Genomic DNA, 17,179 nt, shown 5'->3' on the forward strand with positions numbered 1-17,179 from the left:
GGTTTATGCAGCTCTGTATTCGGAAGATCGATCTTGGTATCGTTGCATTGTTGTTAGAACATCAATACCAAATAAACCTGGAATGGTATGAATGATATTTATAATAGCATTCTTTATATTTTATTTATTCATAATATTCTCCGCGAAATAAAATGTATAGTATTTTATAAAATTATTGTAGCCATATCTTTGTTTTTTAACTTCTGTTTTTTTCTTTTCCTATTGCTGGTTTAAAATGAAGATTCATTAAAAAATTTTATCTGCTAGATTTTGATTATTTAAAAAAAAGTGAGGTATCAGGATCTGTTAATTTAACACTACATAGTGTTTGTTTTTAATTATTATATAATAATTTTTATTGTATCTTATTGTTTAAGATTATTGTATAAGATACAATGAAAATAATTATTATCTTTGTTGTTTCTTATTTTGCTTATTTCTTTTTTATCCCAATGTTTAAAATGAGTTTCAATACATTTACATATTTATTTGTTAGTCTAATTTTGTATTGCTATATTTTGCTTTGGCTATATTAATACAATATTAGAAAGCACTCCTCTTTGTGGATTTAATCTGGATTATATTAATGACGGGATTATATCATATCATTATTTTGTTTTCTGGCTATTTAATATACATTTTTTTTAAATATTTAAAGAAATATTCCATTTTAATAATTTGTCTTCTCTTTTCATTAATGTTTATTATTTTATTTTGCATGTTTTCGCCATATTTTAAACTTATATATATAATAGCATAATAAGGACAAAAAGGATAAAAGTAAAAAGAGATTAACCAAGAAAATTAAGAAAAAAGTATTAAGTTTTATTATTTATATATTTATTATTAAATTAACTTATATGCATATTTTATCCTCGGATCGGGCAAGGTTGATTCAGCCTTTCATCTTTTCATTGGTTCGATAAAATTAGTACCAAGCATGCTTGGGGACTACCCCAGGGGCTCTGCTATCGGCTGACTTCCCAACTAGAACATCTGCGCCTGCACCTCAAAGCCCAAGGTCTTGAAAACTGGGATGGGTACAGGAGGCCTTCGTCCTTCATGGGCTGTCTCGCCCCTGAGTAGTTATATAGAGATAGATTTAAGGATCCTTAACTAATTTTTAAATAAAGTTTGGATGCATTGAAAATTTCGGAAATGCTTTTTTAATTGAAGCATTAAATTCTATTTAGAAAAAAATTATACTTATTAAACATAATTTCATATTTTACCTGAATAGTTAAAACTGCTTAAACAGAAGGAAAAAAAATGAATCTTAAAAAAACTCCTAACAGTCAGTATATAATTTTTTTTTGTGATAGTTTTTTTTCTTTCTTTTACTCACAAAAGCTATTTATAGTTTAATGTTTGAATTCAGTTACTTCTGCCTAATCCCATTAAAGAAACTCTTAAAAATGGTTACTCTTGAGATTTTCTTAGGGTGACATCCTTATTCATGCTTCATTGTCCTGATATTTTTTAAGTATTACTGAATTATTATATAAATAATAACTTTTAATTTATGGTTCATTTAATCTATTAATTTTTTACTTGCTACTGCTATAGTTTAACATGCAATTAATATTGTTAAATTTTTAGAAATTTAGTAAACATGTCTCTGAAGTTTTTTGCTATCGCTTCTAAGTTCAACTTTTTTCTTCGAGTAGAGTTAGTCTAATGATAACTTTATTTTTAGTATTGAAATAATGTAGCATTCAGTTGTGTTTCTTTGTATTAGATTTAAAACTTTAATTAATACATTATTTTAGTGCACAGTTCGATACATTGATTATGGAAATCAAGAAGATATTCCATACAAGAATGTTGTTGAACTTTCTGAGGCATTACAAAAAGTTCCTCCTTTTGCTTCTAAGTTTGTTTTTTTAAACTTGATGTGTGAATCAAAATCGAACAAGGTGAGTTGAAGTTCAAAGTCATTTAATGTTTTTTCATTTATATATATCTATATATTCTTTGGAATGCTTCACAATTAATTTGTATACTATTTATTTTTCTCTTAAACTGTCACCTGAAATAACTAAAATTACTTCAGAAATCTACAATTTTCTGGTTTTGGCTATTTATTATTATTATTGAGGCGTATTTCTGCCATATTTTTCTGAGTACAAACTTCTGACAAAATGTGACCTTTTTTCATTTTTGCCTTTAAATACAAATAATTCCCAAATCGCCAGTCAGTTAAAGATAATTTGAACAATTTATTTATTGATATGCTTTGATGTGCAACCTCGTCTTTATTTTTTTTTTTTTTAAGTCTGTCAATGATAATTGCTAAAAAGCAGCCTGGTTGAAAACATGCAAATGTCAAAGATTCTGTTTTCTATTGCAATTGAAATCAGGGTTGTCTAATGTAATTCGAATTAGTATTTTAGAATGTTGTGGTGTTGATATTTAATTATAAAATCACTTAAAATTGGACACTTTTAAAAATAGTGTTAAAAGGTACCTCATTGGATAACCACGAGGTGAGAGGAGAGGATAACCACGAGGTGAGAGGAGAGGATAACCACGAGGAAAGGAGAGGATAACCACGAGGTGAAGGAAAATGGTAGGGCTGAAGTAATTCAGAAACTATTATATAAAAATTAACAAAATTGAACTAGACATAAAATTAAACACTTTTAAGTGTTGATGTAGCTCATTTACGTGAGATGTGAGATAGTTCATCATCAAATAGTACATATGTGCGTACATGTATGTGTACGTACGTACATGTATGTATTTTATATATAGGGTGAGCTAGAGAAAAATATCACTGAATTAATTTGACAACTATTCTATTGCGAATCAAAAAATTAGTTGTCTGACGTTTTGAAAAGTGTCTTTTGATATGGCTTATTAAAAATAGTTATAAGCAGTTTCAGAATATTGAATATTTTAGGACATATGATATTAAATTTTTTAAAGTTATGGCTCCTTATTTACATTACTGACAAAGTTTGATATTTATAGAGTTCACGCCAGTGTGGCAACAATTGTCACCAAATGTTCTATGAATGTCGCTAAAATCATACATGTAGGCGACAAAATTGTTGTCTTGAAATATGTTTCAAAGTAACGAAATAGTTTTTTTTGTATGGAATGTCATGCATTTAAAAAAATTGTACTACTTTTATTGTTCTGCACTTAGGTTAGATTTTAGTTTAAAATTTTTCGAATGGAATAATTGAAATAGTCAGGTAAAAAAATTTAAATTTAAATGTTAATTTTTCCAGTTTACATGTTGTGCTGTGCTTTGTAATCATGGACTGACAGTATAATCAGTAAAATATTGATTTTTGCTTTTTAAGAATTGACTTCATTTATAATATTTAGATAATTTTTAATATAATATTTTGTTAGTTCTTGCATTCTCTGATTTCTTTCTTTTTTTCTTTATTTGGTCTAAGCATTTTAATCTAACAATTGAATCTGTTTGCTAATATATTTTAGTTTTTTTTTATTTAGTTTTTTTATTATTTTGTTTTAATAAATACTAATCTTTAATCATTATGGGATAATGAACCTAATTAGTTTTAGGGTATAATGGATGACAATTACTAATTTTTGATGTGTAACCATAACATTAATTATGCAAGTGTAAAATTTGATATTTTTTCTCAAGTTTGCCTACCATATTAAGTTTTTGGACCACTAAATGAACACCTAGGTGGTCCTATTGGACCACTAAGTTTTCATCGCTCTTGTCAACCCTAGATATTTATGACAATATTCAATATATTTATTTATATAATTTAAATTAAGCTGTTTTGAAGTATATTTATCTCACCTATACTGGAAAGAAATTAAGTTTTACCACATTAATTTTTCTTCTTCACATTGTTGTGTTGTGTGTGTTTAACATTATTAAAACCATTAAAGAATTGTGTCTATTTAGAATTTGTATTAATTTTCCATTACCCTAAAACCGTAATTATTTTCCTGGCTCTGCAAATTATTGTTTTTTTTATTTGCCTCCACAACTAAAATTTTTATTAGATATTTTTTTAATGATTTAAATATCAAAATTTGATTATAACTATGCAAATTTTAATTTAGATGTGATCTGGTGTGTATTTACACTTTAAGTACTTAAAATTAAAGTTAATTTCAGCAAACATATCTTCATCAACTAGCAAATAAACGAATGTCTCTGTGTGCTGTTCTTTCACCTGTTGGTTCTGAATATCAAGTTCTAAAATGTTCGTGTAATGGCAAAGATGTTATATCAGAAACTGTGAAGAAAGGTTTTGCCTCCTTCAGAAAAGTTCAAAAGTGAGGTTTATTTTTTATTATTACTAATATGTATATTATTATCGCAATAAGTTTTATTGATCTAATCCGTAAACTAGTGTTATGGTTTGTTTTAGTTTTTTTATATTTAGAGATATAAAAAAACTAAGAGATACCAGATTTTTTATATTTAGAGATACCAGAACCTTCAAGAGAGAGAAGCTAGAAATTCTTTGAAAAATGTTAGTTTTTATACATCCTTATATTATACAAATATATACCCTACCGTATGTCATATATGTAAAATGTAAAAAATTCTAGATACTTATTTCATTCTTAGTAAAAATTATATAATTGGCCATAATTGCAATATCTGACAATAGATGTGTAAACCAAATGTTTGTAAGATGCTGAATCCAACTATGATAGGGAAAACAAACTATTTCCAGCCCTATCCAAAGAAAGGGAGTGGTAGGTGGAGTTTTNTAGTAATGTAAATGATAACTCTATTCTGTGTTATTCAATCCAATTCATTTCCCACGGCTCAAAAAAAAAAAATTTTTTTTTTCCTCCAACTTTTTTTGAGTAATTGTAATTGATTGATATGATTAAAAGATGAAATGAGGTTGTCTGAACTTTTTGTTTCATTTTTATACATTATAGGTTTCATTTTTATTTTTGTTGAGAAGAAAAGAGTACCTTGATTTGGAAATTAAATTTTCTTGGGGATCCTACAGAATTATTAAAAACCATTATGACTGTGTGGACATTTTTCTTTATTTTTTATAATGCCTGGAATGGAAAACCTGTCTTCCTTTCTTATTTATTCAACAGACAAAAAAAATAGCAAATTCGAATAAGACATTATTTAAATATTCCACACCTACCATTTTATTAAAACCTATTCTTTCATATTGTGAAATTAAAAGTGATATATTTTTCCAAATCTTGGGATCATTCACGATTTGCATTTTTTAATGTGTATTTTTTTAGAAGTATACCTCTACCTAAGGGTCCACCACACCATAAAACAAGTGCAAAGCATACTAGTGAAGTTTCAGAAAACAAAAAGAATAAATCAAGTGCTTGCAATGGAACCAATGGACTTTCTTCTGAAATGCAAGAAGCATTCGAAAACAATCCCAATGTGAAAAAATCTCGTAAAAGTATACCAAAAAGCGAAGAAAATTCTACAATGGGAGAAGATGCCTCGAATGGAAATGTTGATGAGTCAGAGTTTAAACCAAAAATTATTATTAAAAGAGGTAGTGATCTTAGTAACATTGTTGGTAGTAAAGATTCGTGTGAAAATAAAAAGGAGAAAGAAACCAAGCAAGTACAGATTCCTTTGGTAAGTACTCTTTTATTGTATCGAAATTTCCTTTTGTAAGTTGTAGATTAAGCAAGCTGTGGTCTTATTCAACTTAATTTTTCTGATTTTTTTAAAAAAAATTGTCATTAAAAATATTCAAACGAAGAAGCTTAATGAATAATAAAAACATTTTATGGATTATGTAATTTTTTTTTTTTTAATTATTAAACCATAAACTCTATGCTGAATAATTGTGTTTATTGTACTTTACAAGAAAGCTTAATGTTTTTTATTTAATTCCAAAATTACCAAGATTTAATTTCAATAATTGTAGCATGCTATTAAATAGGTTTATCCCACATACCCTTGTCTGTTCATGTAATAAAAACAATAAGAATTAAATTGCCCTTTTTAGTTTTTAACAGCAAGGACCATAGAATTTGTATGCTGCAAAATTATACTGAGCTTTACTAGAGTTCAGTTCCTTCACTTTTAAGCTTTGAAATTATAGCATTTTAGAAAACTAATTTATTTGTTACTTTTTGACTGTGAGAATATAACATTTAAAAAAATTTATTTTTTGTAAGAGCCAACTACACGCTGCAATTATTTTTGCTACTATTAAAATTCTTTATGCTGTTTTATATTTTAATGCCAATATTTTCCTTTTTATCTAGCACTTATTGCAAAACTTGTTTTTTGTCTTTTCAACTTCATTTAAGAGAAGATAAATCTTTTTCAGATTGATACTGTCATTTCAAATTTGAAGTTGATTAATAATATCCGAGCTCTGGTATCTCAATCTACTGATGACAGCATTATTCAGCGTGCTGTAAATTTACTTCAAAGTGAGCTGAAAACATTAGTTTTACCTGAAAATGTCATAAGTGAAGTTAATGACACTTTTGAAGTCTTTATTCATTCCCTCAATGAAATAAAAAAATGCACAGAAAAGGTAAATTAATTATCTTTGTATATTTGTGTCTTATCTTACATCTAAAAACTTAGACAGTGAAAAGTCCCATATCTAGATTGGCCAACTTCAACAGGTCCGGGAAAACCTGTTTTCTGGAATGCAAACAAGTATTGATATTTTAACATGTCATTATAACATGCCTCGTAAATTGTATGAAGCATTTCATTTGATTATTTCTCAATCCACTTGATTAGTGACGATTCCACTGTGAATCAGTGTGGTTTTTCTCTGACTTTTTTTTGGATTTTTTTCTTGTTTTTAAAATTTTAATGTTATACGATATTTTGCTCTGCAAGCTTCTAACCTCACATCACTTTTTTAAGGCACTCAATTTTTGACAATTCACCCATACAAGGATTTACAATCACATTTCTGTCAGTTATTGTCACTAATTTTCATTGTTTTTAATGCTACAGATTTTTGAATTGCACATTTGAAGAATCACTTTTTTACTCACTGAGTTATTGACGATTCACTCGTAAAACCATGTGGTTTTAGCGATCGCATTTTCGCTATTACTGGGTTGCCACTCCACAGGGAGAACAGGGAAAACCTGGAAAATACAGGGAATTTAAAAATCACCTAAAATAACAGGGAAAATACAGGGAATTTGGATTTTTTCTTTACAAACTGGGAAAATACAGGGAATTTTGTTTCTATCTTTTGTCTTTTAAAAAATGGTAACTACTCAAAGCATAATCTATAGGATATTTAACCATGATATTTCAGCTATACTAAACTATTTCATTTACTATAGCATTATTTAAGTATGTTCAGCTGTTTTTCTAGCAATTAAAACTAATATATATAGTTAGCCCACTATAGCTCACACAAGAGCTCAGTAATTGTTGTTTCTTCTTAATATATCGCTTATAATATGTACAGGAAAAACACAGGGAATTTTTTTTTTCAGATTTGAGTGGCAACCCTGTATTACCACTGATGTTTACAAGGTTTTCAAAATCTTTTTTTTTTTTTTTAAATGCTTCATTGCTTTTAGCGCTGAAATTTTTGAATCCCTCTTTTGAAGAAATCTCTTTTTGAAGAACTGATTATGTGATGATTTTATTGTTTGAGTGGTTTTTGCAGATTGCATTTTCATCAATTTAAGATTTTCATATAAATTTTTAATATTTCGATTATTTTTCTGGTATAGTAACACTTACCATCTGAGTACTTCGAATCATGCTTTTAAACACTTTATGACGGGATCTAGTCGTGACAATTTCATTTTAAATCCACAATATTTTTGCATGTAAGGGTTTTACGCATTCTAAAACTGAGTGCATGATTCTTAGCAATAATAATCTTTTTATGCAAAATGAGAAAAAAATTAAATTTTTTTTCTTCGTGCTGAAATGCCTTTGAAATCGTAAATCATTTGTGTAATGTTCATTTTTTTTTATATCTTATTATAGTGGAGGAAATCAGATTAAAATCAAAATTCAATTAGAAGTCAAGTAAAAATCATTAAAAAGGGAAGGATTTTCATCCTTCATACTTTTTATTGATAAATCGCAAACTTAAAAAAAGTGGAGAAAAAAATGTGTAAAATGTAAAGAGTTTTTTAAAATTTTTTTTTTGTTAAGTATTATCTAGAAAATAGACATTCCAGTAAACGGTTGTCCAGATATGTGGATGACTTTATACTGTATTTCAAAGTAACTGTTACTCTAGATTAATTAATTCTATAATTTTCTTACAGGACTTATTACCAAATCTGAAGTTGGAAAGAGATTTAAAAAAGAATTTGCTATGTGATAAATTAAAAGAATTTTTGGAAAACTTTTATACTTCAATATTTGACAGAAAGAAAAAAATATTGGTAATTTGATATTTAAATTACTAAGATAGCATGACGTTTATTACAGTACAGTCGAATCTCGATTATATGGCACCCCATCATGTGACTCTTCCGTTACCCAACATACTTTTGAATGTTGTGTTAAAAGTGTTTAGAATCACGTCTCATTATTAGTACATATCCATGGAGCAATGAATAATTCTAAAAGTTAAATTGGAAAACCATATTTTGACAACCGCTATTATTAGAGAACAAGGCAATTTAATTTTGAAAGCCCTATAGTATAAAATGTGCAATTGTATATAGATATTTTTTTTATGACATCAGAAATTTGCCTGCTAGGCAACAATTGTTTTTTGTTCTTTATTAATAAGTTTTTCAAGTTCTGCAATTATTTTTTGAAAATTTTTTATAATCACTTCTTATTTTAATGAATTTTATCCGCAATATGAATATTTTTACGATTTGAGTTAATTTGTAAAGTCCCCTTATTATCCAATTATTTTAACTTTCTGTGTTAGATAATCAGCGTTCTATTGTAATAAAAAAAATTTCATTTGAGTGTAAAAAAATTCAATATTTGGTTTATCTTTTCTTGCCTTTAATCTACACTTGAAGAACATTTGAAGGAAACATTTTTACAATTTGTTTTGCAGCCAAAATAGAAATTTTAAAAGAATTAATGATTGTTTTTTATGATTGCAAATATTGTCAAGTATATTTTTACCTTTTTTTTTAAAATGATTTTTTGTTTAAAATCATTAAAAATAATGACAATATAATTAAAAAAAATCCTGTGAAAGTTGGAAGAATTAATATGAATTTGAAAAAATTGCGGATATGGATTAACTGTTCTTTTAATGTTGTAACACATTATAAGAGCTGGTAATCCATATCTGCAAATTTTATGCCCTTTTATGATTTTCCATGTGGGAATGTTATTTAGTTTTTCAAAAAAAAATTATTGTCAAATGTTGATTAATATGTACTCAGTAGTTTAAGTGCCCTTAATATATCCAACTGTTGTTATTTTTCTAATACATTTTGTTTGTTTGTTATGTAGCAAACAATAACAGATCTTGCAAGTAATTCAAATGATTGGATGAATGTAGAATTAAAGTCAGTTCCACAAAGTATTGATGAACTTGTATTGGAATATAATAAAGTTAAGGTTTGTATTATTTCTTTGTACATATCTAAATTGTGATGAATAATTTAGTACCATTGATTTAAAAAGAATGTTTTTTTTAAAATTTAATCATACGGGAGTTGAGAATAACACAAAATAATATTAACTTAAAAGCATCAAATGTGCTAAAATGTAACTAAATTAGCGTTAATTTTTCATGTTAAAGTGCAAGCTATATTCCTAATATTAATAGACAATTACTGCATCTGTAAAAATTTTTTTATTTTCTATCATAACTTATTGCAAATTCTCTCCTGAAGCCGAAAATCTTATTGTTTTTTCCCCCAAGTGTTTATTTATTTAGTTATTAAATATTTAAATTGCCCAAAAAGGCCTCCGTAAGTAATGCTATCAAAAACAATCTCTAATTGGTTATGACATCACATGTGCTGAGTGGAAACTTTCCTCCTCCATCTGCTAAGGATATTTTAATGCTGTTTTAGTTTTGATATCATTTATACCATATGAATATCCTTTGTAAATTATTAGTAAAATTTTTGTGAATTAAATTCAGGGTTTGGAGAGTGTGTGCAAAATTGAAGAGAAATTTTAAAACTTCAAACTGTTTATTTATCATTAAAATATCTGAAGAAATGATTATGCAGCTCTTCACAGCTGATAAACATTTCTTTTTGGCTGAAATCCGTGGGGTTAATAGAAAATATTATTTTATTTGACTTATTTGACCTACAGCCTAATTACTTAGTTAAAATCAATTGTAGATTGGATAGTATACATTTAGATATAGGATGGATGGTTTTATTATTCAGTATTGCATTAAAACAAATTAGTATTTTTATAAATCTAGTCCATTGAAAATTATGAATCCATTATCGTTATAATGTATTTGTCAATGCTTCAGAATTCAAATAATGTAATTTAAGTTTGCTTCATTTTTTTTCTCCTTTTTTTTACTAAAGTTGAAGGATTTTCTTTTTAAGTAAATATTTACTAGTGTAGTTTATGTCTTCTTTTTTTTACTATGTATTGAATATTTAATTACGCATTAAAGCTTATATTTATTACTCTTTGAATGAATCAAAATTGTGCTTCAGTTAGAAATTAAAGAATAATAATAAAGTAAAGAATGTAAAAAGTAAAGAAAGTAAAGAATAATAATAAAAAATAAACTTATTAAAAATGATAAGAAATCCTAGTGTACATTCTTTATTATTTATTAAATAATTAAAAAATAGGCTATAATGTTGATATTTTTCTCAATATTTTTATTCTTTGAGTAAATAGAAACTTTGCAATGGCAAAAAATTATTTTTATATGCATTTATAAAATTTAATTGCTGTTTCTTTAATGTAGAACTAAAAAATGCAAATGCTGGATTTCAAATACTCTTATAACATAGATTATCACAATTAAGATAAAATTAATAAAATCTGCTGGAATATATAAATTTTTTTCTCTTTTAACTTTAAATTTTTTTGTTGAAAGACAGAATTTAGAGTTTTGCTGGGATCACAAGTCTTTTAAAAGTCTACTGCTATGCTGAAGACAATTGCCTGCTTTGTATTCACGCTAGAATATATAAATAAAATATATCAATAACTTAAGCTTTTCTACATTTTAAAATCCAAAACTATTCTATATAAAAAAAATTGATTCAACATTTCTTATACTTAACATGAAAATAAATCTTCAAAATTAATTTGAAATATACTTTAAAATTAAAATTGATGTAGTTAAAAAATGAAAACAAATATTTTTTGTTTTTAAAGCGCATCATTTTAATAAGTAATACCAGACATATGTAACTCATTCTAACACATTTTTTACTGAACTAAAAAATCTTAAAATATTCAGGACTAGAAAATTTTGTTAACTATTAACAATGTTTCAGTGAGTACCATTGAAATTAAATTAATATGTAATAAAAATACGTTATATTAAATCCACATTTTCTTTATGCAATATTAGGGCATGATTAATTATATAGTTATTGACCATTCTATAATTGTTCGATTTAATTACAAAAATTTAAACAGAAGCAAAAACGTATTGGCTTTCACAAGCACAACGATTATAAATGAATGGCAGATAGACACGTGTGATACCAGTTCGTGACTAATCATGCGACTCCCCATTTCAAGTGAAGACGAAAGTAAGCATTTCTTGCTTAAAAATCACTTAATAAATAGCACTCTTAGGAAAGTAATAAAATGCTTCGGGGAGTTTTGAGGGATTCTGAATGCATTAAGATTTTTAAAAAAATTTCACTGTAATATTCCATTCTGCATACTGTAGAAATATTGTTTTGTTTAAAAAATATGTTTAAGATCATTATATTCAAGATATGATCATTGTTCAAGAATAAATAATGAATTTAAAGGTCTAATTTTTTTCAGGAGGAAAAATGGAATTCTGTTCGTACTGCTAGAGACAGAACTAATGAAAAGCACAAAAATTTCATGGGTGTCTTTGGAGAATTGCAAAAGGTAAATAAGTGAGCATTATTTTGTGTAATAGTTGATGTAGTAATTATTTAATGAAACAGTTAAACATTATACAGTCGAACCTGCCTATCTCGAATCTCGCGGGAAAGGGAAAAAAATTTGAGATAGAGAGGTTTCGAGATATACAGGTAAGTTTAAAAAATGAAATTCGAGTAGCAATGTTTATTAAAAGAAACTTTAAATCATTTATGTTGTAAAGAATTTAATTATGATTACATATTAATTACATCTAATAAAAGTTTTTAACAGTCATACGCACCTCATAGGTAGTCTTTTAATGATTTCTGACGTCGGATTTTCTTTGATTCGATAATTTTTCGAATGTTGGAGAGAGCAGCGAACCCCTCGTGTCCAACGTTTTCTTGACATTCAAGAAAGTTTGTTAAACGTTCCACAGCTTTTTCAGCTTCCTTTACTGTCACTTTCGGTGCTTCTATATGCTCTTCGTCTACTTCATTTTCGTCTTCGGAAATGCATCTNTACTGCCTTTAAAATTATCTTCATGGCCAAGCTCTTTAGCAAAATCCTCAGCTTTTTGTTGCATTATTTGTCCACTGATAGGAATACCGCTGCTCCTGCATTGTGTAAACCATTTTAAAACACATTCATCCACGTCCGGAAAAGTGCATTTTCTGCTTTTTTTCGCATTGTTGTTGCTGCTATGAAATTTTTGCTCCACAGCTTCTCGATTCTTAATAATTGTAGAAAAGTGCTTGCTGGTAAACCGAACTTCACCTCAACTTCGTTTTTTTTCATTAATGGATTTCCGTCCAAGAATGTTAAAATTTTCATTTTTTCTTCAATGGAGAGAACATTCAATTTACATTTAGCCCCTGCCATACTTAATCAAAATTCAATTGAACAATGTTTTAAAAAAGACTGAGACGCTCAAACCAACGACCTCCTAAAAAAAGTCTACTGATAAAATGAATTTCTCTTTGTGTTGTTCTTATCCATGTGTGGAAACTGATGCCTAGTGGTGACGCCCCCCTCATCAATCAACTTTTCATTGTCCGAATACACTCAATTGGTTGGAGAGTGTGACGATAGTAACCGGAAATTCCAAGAAACGACCCCCCAATCTGCTCATTCTTACTTCCCATGGGGCTATGGAATTTTTCGGTTCTTCTAATGTAGCTTGTTTGATACAGGTTTTCGAGATAAACAGGTTCAACTGTATTTTTATTTTATTATATTTTACATGAAGTATTTAAATGCCTGTTCTCTCTTTATATCAAATTGCATTTCAATTAAACAGTTTCAAAACTCAATTTGTATATAAAATAATAGTCAGTTTAATCTAAAATTTTCTAAGCATGCCACTAAATAATTAATGTAAGGAAAATTTTAAGAAATTGAAAATGCAAGATTGTGTAAAATTTGGAAAAGGTTTATACCTTGTTTCAATGAACTGATTCTGTTTTGGGTTTTTTAGTATTCCCATTGTAATTCAAGCATTCTTTATATCAGTGTTTCCCTAAGTGTGGTACGCATACCCCCAGGGGTACGGGTACAGTTTATCGGGGGTACGCGTTCTTATTCAAAAATATTTTGCAACAAACGAAAATTTCAAAAAATTTTATTTCGAAACAAAGCTAGCCAGGAAAATTTACAATTATGTATTTTTCTATTGGCTATTTTTTGCAAAGTTAGCAGTTAATAATTAATGTTGTCATTAGCCAGTTGTGATTTTTAACTTTTGTGCAATTTTTTATAGAAAAAAAAAACATTTATTTTTTATATTAGTGGTAGACAGCATTACGAAAAATTTAGAAAGAGTGCACAAAAGTTATAGGTTTGGGAAACACTGCCTTATGTAAACCTTAAAAATTTGCAGTAATATTAAATCACATTAATTTAATGTTGAAATTGAAGCTAATCATAAAGTTAGACAATTTTAAAACAAAGCCTAAGAATTGCAATTCAATGAATGTCATTTGAATAGTGTCATAATCTAATTATATCTTAAAAAATTAAAAAGTGTAATTATTTGTTATAGAAATTTCATTTGGATACTTTGGAATCTGATAACACTAAAAGTGAAACAGTAACTGTTGAAGGTGAAGGTAAAAGAACATTGTACTCAGTCAAGTTTGATGAAACACTTAAAGATCTTGGAAAAGCAGTTGATGAAGAAATTCTAACTTTGACTTTGGTAAATAAAGTATTTTATCATTAAATTATTATAACTTTATTAAAACTTGTTATAACTGGCCCTAATTTAGCTAAGAAATTGCAAGTACTTGGTTAGTACTACGTTAAATCTATAGGAGCATAGCCTGCTTCTAACCAGTACACCCGTATATTTAGTTGTAAGAGTGTGTTTGTACATAATTTAATAATTATATATTTATTGTATCTATATTTTCTATATATAGTTATATTAAAATTACATTTTTTTATGTATAAAGCAAAAAATTTATTCAGCTGAAATGGTTTTAGCCAAATAATAATCAAAATTTTTATAGTTAATCTTTTTTTTTGACGATTTTAGTTAAAAAAATTTCATATTTATTATTTTTGTTTATAGTTTTAAATGTTTTTATTTATTTTTTCCGAATTTTTGACATATTGACTATTTCTTCCGAATTTTTGACATATTTAAAGTAATATTGATAATACATGAAATGATGTTGAAACTTTTGTTTAATTGAAATTAATTAACACATTCCCCAAAATGAATCCTTTGAAAATAACATATTTGAATTTTCTGAGAGAAAAAAAAGTTTTACAGCTTTGTAAATGTTCATAAGAGCCATTTTTAAATATTTTTAAATCTTTGCAATAGGACTGGATGATGCATTGATGCGTTAGAAAATGTTGATGTTCTGATGTTCATTTTCATATTTGTTTCACAATTGCTTAAATTTTATTTAAATTAAAATCTAAGCAAGGTTCATACAATAATAAAAATTTTAATTTGATGAAAAAAATTTTTCATTCAAAATGGAGCCTAATTCTTTTATATAATGTTTGATATGAATTTGTAATTAAAGATTTTTGGAATTGTGTTTTGAATTTAATTGATTAAGATTTTCTGTAATTTTTTAAAATTTGGATGGTATTGAATTTGTAAGCTGCTTATCTAAGCTTTCCCCCTCAGTTAATTTTCATGTAATATTGCAGTTATTATTTGTAATTTTGCATGATTCATTAATTATTCCAAATAATTACTTTTTTTTTGTAGAACAAGGGAAAAAACACTGTATCTGTCATTCAATGTCTGTTAACAGAATTGGATATACACAAAGAAAAGATTGAGTCAATTTGTGAGTTGTATGAAAACAAGTTGAAACTTTACAATGATTTATGCCAAGTGATTGACTCTGATGCTGTTCTCTTGCAACTTACCTCCATTCAAGAAGAAGTTTGCAGCTCCCTATTACGCTTAACTCATTGTAAAGATTCTCAAGAGGTAATAATGAAAAGCACAAATGTTATTCAGTAATAATAATTGAAAGCAATTTACAATAAATAAAACTGTTTGTGAAAGCAAATTTTCACCAGATAATGCTATGCATTTCTCAATGTGTTTGCATTGTATATATTTTTTAAGGCTTACCGTAGAATTTAAAATTATTCTCGCAGCATAAATGACTTCATTAAATCACTTCTAAATTTCTTAAATGTTGCATGAATGAATTTAGAATGTGATTAAACTAATATTGGATTCATCTACAACTATTAGCATGTCGATCTTTTATAATTTTTAGACCTGAATTTTATCGAATTCAGATTTTGAGAATTTGTTTTAACATAGTGTAAATGAAAGTTTTGTTTAGTACTCCTTTTTTAAATGTATGAACTGCTTTAATTACTTTTTTTCAGAATAAAATATAGAATAAATAGAAATATAGAATAGTTCAGAATAAAATTTAAATTTTTTTTTTTTTTTTTTTTTTTTTTTTTTTNTTTTTTTTTTTTTTTTTTTTAACTTCAAATTTATTTCTAAGTTCTAAGTCAGCAAGACTTAATTTTTCTAACATCTGTCTTCAGGCTTTATTTTTTTTTGTATTGCAAAAGGACTTTTTTTATTTAAATATATCATTACATAAAATATGTTCTTAAATTAATGTGCAAATCTTATAACAAATTTTTACTTAAATATATTTTGTTGTAAAATATTCCATAAAAATAGAAACTTATTTTTTGACAAATATAATTTTTTCAAAATTCTGTATTTGTCAAAATTCCAAAAATGGTGAGAAAGTCTGGATTGTCCCCATTGATACGAATTTTAAAATTAAATAACATGCAAATTAGTTTGTTTTCATGCACCTTGTAATTGGATTTATTCTCCTATTTTTTTATTTTCTTTAAAATTAATTTTGAAAAATAAGCTGGTATTCTTCATTTTTACATGCCAAAGCTTTTGATTTTTCTTTCAAAATAAAATTTATCTGTAAGCCTTCTAATTTTCTTTTAATTATTTACTTTTAGTTTGTACTTTCTTTGTTGGTGTTACTTTGGTTCCAGTTATGAATTTTCTGTCTAAAGAAAGAACTATGTTCATTTCTCACCTGTTGGTCTAAATTTTTTTTTAAAATATGTATTTAAAAATATAAAAGCATCACCTCTATTTCGTAGAAATATGAAATTTTGTTTTTACTTTTTTTTTCTCATTTACTTGAATATTAGATTGAATTTCAATTCTACTCTGAAACTGTTGCAAAATGTAAATAACTGCTTTTAAATATCTGCTACTCTAAATAATGAACATTTTTAAAACCATTAGATTTCTTAAAATGCTATTAGATAAAGGTGGATTATTTGAACCTAAAAATCCACAGATTCCTGATTTAACCCACTGATGGTTCTGCACGTAAAAAATCGTATTTTAACCTGCAGTCTTCTCCGCACAGCAAAACCGGTTTTCCCACGTTATTAGGTAGAAAAGTGGTGTATTGGGGAGGAACATTTTCCCAATTTTGCCCATTTGCTGAACCGTCAGTGGGTTAAATATTGTTATAAGAGATGATCTAAATATTGTTACATAGTTCCTATAGTTGCCTAAATTTTTTTGACAAAACTGAGAGTTTATTATCTGCTCAAAGGAAATTTTATTTTAAAAGAATTTGAACTGATGGGCTAAGTAGGTTTAAAGCACTTTTGCAAATTTTTTATACTTTTCAAAATTACGTATAGTATTTAATTTCATATATTTTGTTTTCTTAATACAGGGATGAGATTTTTCCGCTT

At 26.8% G+C, this 17,179-nt stretch overlaps 1 protein-coding gene across 1 annotated transcript in view; it reads left to right on the top strand.

The window, feature by feature from the left end:
- The window catches only part of LOC107444557 (serine/threonine-protein kinase 31), a 39,974-nt gene that overhangs the window by 15,508 nt on the left and 7,287 nt on the right, over positions 1–17,179 (top strand). The window contains exons 8-17 of the mRNA XM_043038740.2: positions 2–85; positions 1,770–1,916; positions 4,115–4,275; positions 5,227–5,584; positions 6,288–6,500; positions 8,227–8,346; positions 9,389–9,496; positions 11,873–11,962; positions 13,980–14,135; positions 15,168–15,424. Of these exons, the coding sequence (XP_042894674.2) occupies positions 2–85; positions 1,770–1,916; positions 4,115–4,275; positions 5,227–5,584; positions 6,288–6,500; positions 8,227–8,346; positions 9,389–9,496; positions 11,873–11,962; positions 13,980–14,135; positions 15,168–15,424 (1,694 nt within the window). The remainder of the gene's footprint in view (position 1; positions 86–1,769; positions 1,917–4,114; positions 4,276–5,226; positions 5,585–6,287; positions 6,501–8,226; positions 8,347–9,388; positions 9,497–11,872; positions 11,963–13,979; positions 14,136–15,167; positions 15,425–17,179) is intronic.

The sequence above is a fragment of the Parasteatoda tepidariorum genome, chromosome 4, assembly GCF_043381705.1.
Source record: "Parasteatoda tepidariorum isolate YZ-2023 chromosome 4, CAS_Ptep_4.0, whole genome shotgun sequence".
NCBI classification, from domain to species: domain Eukaryota; kingdom Metazoa; phylum Arthropoda; class Arachnida; order Araneae; family Theridiidae; genus Parasteatoda; species Parasteatoda tepidariorum.